This window comes from Syngnathus leptorhynchus, chromosome 5 (genome assembly GCF_054491065.1).
Source record: "Syngnathus leptorhynchus isolate UIUO chromosome 5, UIUO_Slep, whole genome shotgun sequence".
In the NCBI taxonomy this organism is placed as follows: Eukaryota; Metazoa; Chordata; class Actinopteri; order Syngnathiformes; family Syngnathidae; genus Syngnathus; species Syngnathus leptorhynchus.
Genome location: NC_141199.1, coordinates 8,519,042 through 8,530,115, shown reverse-complemented (window position 1 = coordinate 8,530,115; position 11,074 = coordinate 8,519,042). Strand labels below are relative to the sequence as shown.

General features: G+C 41.3%; 1 protein-coding gene across 1 annotated transcript in view; it reads right to left on the bottom strand.

Moving 5' to 3' along the window:
- Positions 1 to 2,713: 2,713 nt before the first annotated feature.
- The window catches only part of LOC147056701 (BCL11 transcription factor A-like), a 33,386-nt gene continuing 25,025 nt past the window's right edge, over positions 2,714 to 11,074 (bottom strand). The window contains exon 3 of the mRNA XM_085912310.1: positions 2,714 to 6,779. Coding sequence (XP_085768436.1) covers positions 4,780 to 6,779 — 2,000 coding nt within the window. The 3' untranslated portion in view covers positions 2,714 to 4,779. The remainder of the gene's footprint in view (positions 6,780 to 11,074) is intronic.

The following is an 11,074-nucleotide window of genomic DNA, read 5'->3' as shown; positions in this document are numbered from 1 at the left end:
GTGAACTTTAATCTGGCCCTGCTAGGCAAACAGCACCATGGCTAGGACAAGAAGAGTGATTACTCAGTCACATTGGCCTCCGGTGCCTCAGCAGGCAGGAGAGGAAAGATTGGAAGAAAGGGGATTTGGAAATGGGAAGATATTTATAAAGTTGAATGCTGAATATCAAAGGAAAATGGACTGGCACACGATGTACATTGAAAACACGAAAACAAGCTGATTAAGTGGTGTGGAAGGACAGCAGGGAGGACAAAGATGAGAGCTGAGAGTGGAAGAAATAGGATGGAATAAGAAAGGCTCTGCATATAACAGATACTATACTTAGGTAGCTTGACATCAGAGCAGCCTCCTTTCATGAACAGTAAGTAGGGTTTCAAAAAAAAACTAATTCAGTTCATAGATTGAATACCGACTGTTCCAATTGCTTACATTTTGAAAAACGTGTTCATGTAAGAAATAATAATAATTTTTTATCAAAAAAAAAAAAAAAAGGTTACTTAATCCAGCAATATTTTTTAGGAGGGGTGGTAAAAACATAGAAAAGAAACACATTTCAGCATGAGCGATATATTGGCACATTATGCATTTCTGTCGTTCCATGTGAACAGACAGCAGTTACACCCCTAAACGTTTGCAAAACACAAAGTAGCAAAAGCTCAATTATACTTGGTGTTTTTTGTTTTTTTTTGTAAAGGGAGCTCTATTTTCATGACCAGCATAAATATTGGTGTATCTGAGCTGAGCCAGGTTGGAGTCCATGGTGGTAATTTAACAGACAAGTGCAGGCTGGCAGATCTGGGAGACGGAGGGCTGCACTGCTATGCAGTGTGTTTTTGCCACTTTTGTGGTTGAGATTGGTTTAAATGATTGTTTTGATCAGGTCACGTTAAAAAAAACCTACGTGATTAATGTTGACTAACTGCATTGGGTTCAATTGATGTAAATATTTCGATAGTGATGCGCCAAGTTAGAGCAAAATGTTTCGGCTATTTGCAGCATTGCTTCTTCTGAGAATGTTGTCCATTTAAAAGTGAAATTGGCACTGGAAATTCTTAAATCAGTCAAAATACAAAGTCAATCGTAAATCAAATCGGGCTCTAATCATATATGGCTCTACTATATCACCCAAAAATCTTTCCTCACCCACCTGGGCAGGATCTCCTTCAGGATCAGGTCCTCTACCAGAGTCCAGGCAGCTTGAGAGTTCTGCGCAGGATCTTCTGTCCCCAGATTTGCACTCTTTTACGTGGAGATGTCAGATGTTGGTCCTGGTATCTGCTGGAGCCATCCAGCCAGCTTTGGCCTTACTCCCCACAGTGCCCCGGATCAAGAGTGGCACCACTTTTGCCTTTACCCTCTCTAGTTCTTCTTTCAGCCCTTGGTATTTTTTAAGCGTTCTGTATTCCTTTTTCCTGATGTTGCTATCATTCGGCCGACTGAATACCGCATAATATATACACACACACTACAGAGAAAACCAGCAATGTATGTATGTCATACGTTTTATTTTATCCCAAGACAAAATGGCTGAGTGAAGAGAAAAATGCAGGCAACAGCTGAAAACAGTGGCATTTCCATAACTGAAAAATAATAACATTTGTATGCTGAACGGGAACTCTTAAATGTTGATCTGTGACCTTTGGTCATCAAACAGAGAAACCAAGCCAACAGAATTCATCACAAAGGAAAGGGCTGGTGGTGAATAAACAGACGCATTTTGCGTGACGCTGTTCTCAGCAGAGCATATACTGAATGTGGGTGTACAGTCATAATAAATAATGTCAACCAATGTCAACTTCAAGTTCACTTGATAGCAGATAAGAGTACAGAACACAGACTGGCTGAAACATGGATGTACATCATCAGAACCATCTGCTATTACAACATGTAGCAAACCTCTTTTTCAATCATCATTTTCTCATATTGACAATATAACTTGCATATGGTATGACTTGTACCCTATGTAAATCAAGCATGGTGGTTGTTTTGGCAAAGTGAAATACAACAGGAAATGAATTCAAAATAACAACACAATTCAGCAAAAGAAACCAAAATTGCTTTTCAGATTTATGATGGACTGATTGCATATACAAAAAAAAACACGTTTCATTAACAGCTGGAATGTTATCAGGTGGTACATGCTTAAGGACAGTAAAAAGTTGGCTAACAATAAAACCCAACAATAGCTTGTATTACTGCATATAAAATGGCAGGAGAAAAACATAGAAAAAAAGGATATGTACAACCACCTGTTTTTACCTCATTGTGGTAAGTCCAGCAGGACTGCCTGAAAAAGTCATCATATGACCTCTCACCCTTGAAGAACACCACAACATTTTAGTTTTGAAAAACATTATTTTCAAGCATACAAATTATTCACACTATATTATCCTGCCAAATTAAGAAAATATACGGTGGCAGCTTGTTGGGATTTTTTTTTCACTACAGAAAAAAAAGGGTACATTGAAACTTTTAAAGAGTACAGGCAAAACCATTAAAAATACAGGCTCCAACATAAATACTATAAGTGCCTACACTAAGTGAACATTAATTTCAAATGCAATTCTAAATACAAAAAAGTCAACCATAAATGTATTTTGAACTTAGGAACTTACATGAGTGTGCATCTTCCTATGTGTTTAAGTTCTCTCTATATATTTATTTATCATATATTTCCCCCATCGTGAAATATTTTGTTCAACCTGAAGATGTGTGTACAGTAAAGGCAAAAAAAATGATACAAGCCATGTTCAATACAATTCAATACATAGTGATCAAGTCCTGAATGTCAACAAGACAAGAAAGGGAATCAACAACACAAATCAAAAACACCATTTAAATAAACTCTTCCCGTAAGAAAATTACATGTACTTAAAAAAAAAAAAAAAAAATCGGCAATACAAATTATTTTGTAAAAAAAAAAAAAAAAAAAAAAAGTATGTTTTTTAAGTTTTTTCTGTACTGAAGGGTATATTTTAAGGTTAATATTAATGGGAAATTTCAATAGCATTTTTGCATCGATACCCAATTCAACCAAAGTTAGGTTTCGCTGTCAAGACATATTTAGCAAAGCATGTTCAACTTTGTTTAGATTCAATTTAGCTTAGTTCTTTTTAGTCTATTTTTAAATGACACCACAGTTACTGCATTGATCAGCACAAGAGCCATGTTTTTCCCTAGAGCATCCATCCACCTGTAAACTGGGGAAACGGAACAGTGCACGTAAATAGTCCGGAATATGTAATCCGGTCCTCATTTTATACTCAACCGACTGTACCTCCGATTAGAGAGACAGATACAGACTGTAGGCAGAGTGACAAGTGCTATAATCATTTAAAAAAAAATGGCAAGGTGGTGAGAGGAAATACTACAATTAAAATGAGTCACAACATTTAACTAAAAAGAAAAACAAATACTATGTGTATGTGTGTGGAGGAGGATGTATAATTCAAATTTTAGTTGTTTGACCAATGTGATTTTATAAAAATGTTGTCAAGATAATTAAGAGGGCATAGAATTTTTGAATTGTAGAAACATCTGGTTATACCCATTCCATTCCCGTAAGCCCGAACCACACCAAGTATCGCCACCATCACCAAAATCAAAACCTGCCTGATGTGAAAAAGACTACAACCGATTCTGTGGTCTTCAAGTTAATGATGGCTACACAGACTGCCCAGATGACACTAAACAATTGTGTTAAACACCACACCAAAAAAAAACAACAACCCAAGTTTCATTTTCAAAGAAAATAAACACTCTGGAAAATTAAGAGCTTCACGTTGGTTAAAACAACTCTACAGAGTACCCTCTCAGTATGATACACATGTACCAGAAAACGAAAACCTCCACAAACCTTTTGAGCATGTAACATGCCAGTAAACAGAATTACAATCTGAAGAATGAAAATATACAGTCAGGCAGATAAATGATTGGCCAGAAAAAATCACAATCTTTTTTTTTTGGATCTTTTCAATTTAGTTTCAACTGGTTTCTTAATGTTTTGCTCAGTCACAACACGGCAGGGTTGTTCAGGTGCTTGATGCAAGGACCTGTTTATTCCATATGTGCACAAAATGTCCTGTCATCATCTACATCTGAAACGCCGAGCTTATAGCAAAAGGAGGATTAACTAATGAAGGTAAGATATCCAAGGCACTCTTTGTTGTCATTTTACACCATAGTATTATTTTCATTGTTTGTTAAAAGAAATAAGTCATGGTGCTAGTGCCTAGCATTTCGTAGGCAGCCCAATCCTTGTAGATATATTTATGTACATATAGGTATTTTACGTCTATTTTGCATGGAAAAATCATGAACAAAAATCAGTTTTAAACGTGACCCTGCTTTGTTTTGAAGTTTGAATAATATGACACTGTTCCACTATGCTTGGAAACCAAACTGTACATGATATGTTAAAGAGTATGTACTTTCCGCAGCAAGGGTTCAAAAATGTTGGCTAAATCAAAAGGATCAACAGCAACACGAGTACAACCAAACCCACCAGTCACTGATAGTTTTAGAGTAGCCATGAACACACCGAGCATGCTGTCCAGTTTGAAAAAAAATATATATAAAACGTGTAAATTATTGCACAATAGAAAGGCTCAAAATGTTTTGTTTCATACACGAGTATTGCCCCAGTGGTTGGGAACGATAACAGGGCTGTACTGTGTACTGCTGTCTGACCCTGTAGTCCATTCCGTTCATCTGTTGGCTACATATCCAGGGTTGAAATTTAGCCAAAGGAGCTGACAAAGAAAGCATGCTGTTCTTTGCCTACTCAGTCTTTATGTTGTTAGCTAAAGGACGGTCACTGTGCCACTTCTTCATGTGTTTCTCTAGAGTACTGTAGACAGTGAAAGGCATGTGGCATATTTCACATTTGTAAACGTCTTTCCCCATTTGTCCATGGGTTTTCATGTGGCGTGTGAGCTTGGAGCTCTGGGCGCAGGCGTAGCTGCACAGCTCACACTTGTAGGGTCGCTCTCCAGTGTGACTGCGTCGGTGCACAGTCAAGTTGCTGCAGTTCTTGAAAATCTTCCCGCAAAACTCACAGGTGTCGCTCCGGCGGCCGTCCTTGGAGCTCGGCCTGCCGTTCCCGCTGCCGCCGTGGGGTGTGCTGGCCCCGCTGCCCGTCCCGCTGCGTCCCGAAGCGGCCCGTTCTCCATCGAGCTCGCCCGGCGGCGTCGAGAAGCGTAAGCTGCCGTTCTCGGACGAGTGCTCCGATGAGGAGGCAAAGGGCGATTGTCTGGAATCTCCACCAGTGAAGTTGATGAAGGGGTCCTTGAGTTGTCGCGAGGCAGCATAGCCTGCTAGCCACTGGGAATAGACGTTTTCTGAGTTTGCGATAGTGGGTGTAGGGGGGTCTAGATCCTTTTCCACCTTGATACGTTTGGACAGAGGACTCAGGGAGCCTGGGCTAATGCCTCCACCCAACAACTTCCTGGATAGGCCGTCAGTGGATAAGGGCGCCAGACCATTCATTGTTGTCGTGGTCACGTCATCGGCCCGGTCTGACTCCATCGCTGAGTCATCATCAGGAGGCTCCTGTGAGGAGCTCCGACGCCGAGGGTGCAGGGCCACACTGTTCTGGTGATGGCGGGCCCCTTCTAACCTCAGGCTGAAGCGATAGTCATTCCTGTCCTCTTCGATGTCTCTCACCACAGGCTTACCTTCCATCTCCTCCTCTTCGCCCTCTTCTTCTTCCTCCTCCTCCTCCTCCTCCTCTTCTTCCTGTTCTTCCTCCTCCTCCTCCTCTTCCTCCTCCTCCTCATCTTCCTCTTCTCCATTTTCAGCCATCAGACCATTGTTTTCACTCTTAAACTTGGCTACCACTGACTTGAGGGCATCAGTGGCACTGCCCATCAGCTCGCTGGTACCAGGCTCAGGCGAACTGGCCGTTGAAAGGCCATCTTCTGACTTGGTGTTAAGCGCCAAGGACTTATTCTGACAGTGTGTCTTCATGTGTCGTTTTAGCTTACTTGCCTGGGTGCATGCGTGGTTACACAGATGACACTTGAATGGCTTTTCCCCTGTGTGGCTACGTCTGTGCACAATAAGGTTACTCTGAAACTTGAAAGTCTTCCCACAGAACTCGCAAGACTTTGCCTTTAATGGCGTGCCTGGTTGAACTGTGTTGGATGTGGCATTGGGGGTAGACCTCGAACCAGAAGGTGACTGAGAGGTGGAAAGAGGTGGGGTTGCAGAGAATGGAGGCTTTGAACCTGGCTGGAACGGTTGAAGAATGCGTTGCATAGGGTTGGGCCGATTCGGGGAGAGAGGAGGTGAGGCTCCCGTGGCATTTCCTGCTAGTTCACGGAGCCTTCTGGAGAAGTCCATGTTTGGGGGAGGTTCAAGTGGTATTGAATTAAGTCTCATCACCCTGTCAAAGGCGCTGGGATGGTGGGTTGCCAGGGCCAGGTCATCAGGACTGAGGTGATGACGCGGAGGCGGGCTGAACAGGGGTGGGGTCCGGGGATAACGGCCCTCTCGAGGGGTAGATACTGAATCTCGTCCGGACCCAGAACCTGGCATTCGCAGAAGGCTGTAAGGACTACCTTCAGCCAGGTGCACGGCATGAAGGGGAGGCTGCGACGTGGCACAGTCACCCCCCATCCCTGGAGCAGCAGCTACACGAGGGGTGAGGGGACTCCCTGGCTCACTCTCCAGATAGATGCGGAAACCGTGGGTGTTCTGAGCATGCTGGAGAAGAAACCAGGCACTGGTGAAGGGTTGCTTGCATGTGGTGCAGGTATAACTGCTGGGCTCATCTTTATCTGTCAAAATAAATAGAAAATTTTTTTATTGAGAATGTGAAAATATGGATGCTTTGAAGGGTTTGTACATTAAATATTGGATGAATACAGAAGCGCTATCTCACAAATGGCTATTTTATGCTGTTAAATCCATTGTTAAACTCAGCCAGAGCAGCAACAACAGACAAATCCTACATTATAAAATATTCCATCCATGTTCGATACCACTAAAGTGACTTCGGGTGGATTACACCCTGGACTGGTTGCCACTCACTCCCAGGGGATGTATAGAGACAGACAACCATTCACATTCACATTCATACTAAGACTGAGTGGGAACTGAACCCAAACTGCTTCACCCAAGTTAGGTAAAATATCCATCCACCCATCCATTATCAACACTGCCTATCTTGTTCAGGGTCGGTGGAGCCTATCCCAGCCGACATCGGGCGAAAGGCAGACTACACCCGCCAGCCAGTCGCAGGGCACATCGTATAGAGACAAATAACAAATCGCACTCACATGCACACTGCCACTGAGTGGTAATCGATCCCACACTGCCAGCACACCAGTCAGCCGTGTGTACCCCTACGCCATCAGCGACTTTGAAGTGAAATAATAACAGCTAATTTAAATTATACTCAATGTTAAAATTATTACAAATATTTGTTTAAGCACGATACATTTAGAAATGCATCTATTGTTCTTAAAGACGCAAATGAGTTGCCCAAACCGAACGTTCAAAATGCAATACATTATGAGTATCAAAATCAATTTAATATCATTTATGTCACGCAATAATAGACACAACACAAGTCATTACAAGGCACTTTACATGGGAAGAGGGTCTAGAAACACAACGTTTGTTCAATACCACACGAGACAATACTATACTGGCGGTCAGCGAGACTAACAAAAAACAGAAGAATAAACCAATAGGATGATATTTGGACAAGATAAAGAAGCTGGATTCAGGAAAAAATGAATTGGTTGAAATTGATATATGAAGTATTCTGCGATTTGTAATGGAAATGCAGTTAGTAGCATATTTAACATTGTTTGACGTATAATTCTAGAATTCGTATTACTTTATGTAACTAAATATACCTTTTCTATTAGACCCAAGAATCTTTTGAGCCTACTTTGCCACGACTTAAATGTAGGATGAAAATCAATGATTCTATGAACATTTGAAATGCTATACATTTTATAAATACTGAATACTACACCATACAATAGAATAATAGACAAGCAAGAATTCTAAAGCTGCAAATACAAATACAATATTTTCTGCAACGAGTCCTTGTCCACAGACTTGAGGTTAACCTGACAATGGATTCCCAATGTTGCAAAGCACACTTACCCAACCTCTAGGCTTTTTTTTTTTACTGAGTAAGTGCACACAATGCTATTGAAGATTGAATATTAACGTAAATACAAGGCCACATGTCATTAAAATATAGCAGTGGATCCTCCCAATAAGCAAAATGGAAAATTGTTACTAGGGATGCACTTATCAAAATGCATTTCATGCATTGCTTTTATATCTTATGCTGTATGGATTTATTTAAATCCTCTCAGGTGAATCGAATAGGAGAAGGTGGGGAAAGCAGAAGTGAGAGATATGCTAAATAAAAAGCATCCGCCACTTGCAAATGTGCACCGTCTTTCATCTCTGGGCGTTTTTTTTTTTCATTGGGGGACTAGCTTCTGAAATCATTTGCAAAATAAAAAACAAAATGATTGTTGCACGCTGGTGGCCAAAGAGTGGTACGAGGCATACGAAAGATTGCCCGAGTGTGTGATTACGCGTATGAGCAATCCCTAAGATGGTGGACAGGTTTGCATGTTTTAAACCCTCTGTGGCAGCGAGACAAAGAGGTGAAGATGGGGCAGTAAGAGGAGACTGCCGCTGAGAGAAAAAAAGCATATTGTGGATGAGCGATAATGGGAACCGAATGGTGTTTTGTATGCTTCCTTTCTATCTCGTGTGTCCATAACCGTCGTGGCCCCCTCCGAACAATCTCACTTAAAGACCAGAACATGGCATAAAATGTGCACCCAATCAAACCGCCATGCAAACCTTTTTCTTCTGAAAGGAGTTGGAAGGGGGTATACGGGTAAATTATGGATCATTACAATCTGAAAAAATTACAGTTAATTGTTGCCACCTGCAAGGCGCTTTGACCCACTATGGAATTTTTCAGCCATTTGTCCGTACATGATTTCTCTCCCTCTGTCACGAGCAAAAATAAAATTTTCTCATAACATTGACTTTGGCTATAGATACGTTTCCCGAGACAGTGTGGAGTTTTATGGTTTATGGCTGCAATAACCTGACGTCTACTGTTCACTTTGATTTGATTAGCAGCCTGTATATATTATACGTATCTTCGCCCTGTGTGTGAACAGATGGCGTATATGCATGAGGAGGAAAACAGATATTTTTTTCTGTTATTGCAAATGACAAAAGACATATCGCAGGGAGCACGGAGGGGTGGGAGACTTGGGAGGTGGCTCCTCTGAGACACTTTGCAATTGACAGAGAAAGGAAAGCACTGCAGGATTTGGGAAGTAAAAGAAGGAAAGCAAGGAAGGCGGATGAGAGCAAGGAGAGAAGTGTGGCGTGAAGGGGACATTCCTAATGACACGTTTCTGAAGGACACAACACAGTACTTCCATGTCGCTGGTGAATACATTTTCCTGTGTGACAAAAGCTGCATGTCTTGGGCAATCACAAAACCATCCCTGGAATTAGTCAGTGTTCATGCCACAAGCAACAAAATAATTGTTAGTCTAGCAAGGCAGTGGACACACTGATGGCCATGAAAAAAAAAAAATCTAAACCAAAGCAGGCCCAGCTGCATGACAGCGGATATCTTAATAAGCCCACTTTTTTCCCCTATAATAGCTGTCCTCAAAAAGACAGAAGGACAGTTTTTGAAAAGGAGAAACATTCTTCTGACATGCCGTTTGATGGCCTCGAAGGGCTTTTTATACCATAGGAAAGTAGCGAGATGTGTGAGGCAAGAATGATCTTATAAACACATCTGTCCTCTAATGGAATAAAGAAGTACTCATTCTCTCTGTCTGGCTCTCCCCTTCCAGTATGTGGTGAGTTAGAAGAGCTTGGCCTAATGCTGGATCTCTTAGTCCCTTTGAAATCGGATCAGCCGAAAGGAGAAGCCACACTGACAACCCTGTAGCTACCATTTCATGGCAGGGGCTGAGAAAGGGGTCTTGTAATGGCAAAGAAGCCCAAGTTAAAAGTGGATCGAGAAAGATGGTGGATATGGAAGACAGAGGGAATAGCATGAAGAAAGCTACGGGTTAGAGGGCAGATAGAACAGTCAAAGCAGAGGGAATCAAGTCAAGTCCTGCAAAGTTAGAATTTTATTACATTGCACAAAGAAGTCTACAAAATGTGCTTGTCCTTAATAATGCCTTCTAAAATGTGCAACACAGGAAATAATTGCATCTTATAAACAGATGGGGTCACTTGTGGCTGCTTGTATCACATTCACAGCACTCTTCAACAAACTGTGTTGAGCGTGCACATTTCTAACTACGTTGAAGATGGGTCACCAAACCACAAGTTTTAGTCTAACACAAGAGCAATGCCACTGATTTATTTCTGTACTCCATTTTATTTTAAACACTACAAGAGAGCACTCAGTACAGTGCAAAATGTCAAAGTTTGACACCTGTGTCGTCGAGCTGGCAATAATAGCCACCGGCATAGTCGCAAATTAATTAAAACATGACTGGATCACCACCAAAATGTCGTGTGTTTTTCTCACTAGTCCATTCCGGAGACTTTAAGGTGTCTTTTATAGATATTTTTCTAAAACGACATGAGTGAGCACATCACATTAAGGTGAGTCTGTGCTGCTTCAGTGTGGTTTTGCTTTCGCGGCAAAAACAAGGAGGAGGATAAGCAGTTGGGAGTGGAATGGCATGCAAATTAAAAAAAAAAAGTCAAGTATTTTGCAGCTCTGTGTGAATCAGGATCATTTTGATGGTGTAACATTAAAAAAAAACAAAAAAACACAATAAAACAATAAATTGTCACAATTGTGTTGTCCTCTTATTGTGCCCTAAAACACGGATTCATACAAACGATGGACACAACAAATATTAAGGCGTAACCAATAAAAAAAAGTACACAAGTTTAGCTTTTTCTTCCAAGTCATCTAACTTGATAGCCAAGTACCAAAAAGTTTTGACTTGCTTTGACCTCCACGTCTTGTTTTGTCCTTCAGCACACCTTGCAGTGGAGTCTGCTTGTCCTGGTAAGGCCACATAGCTCTCAGTGA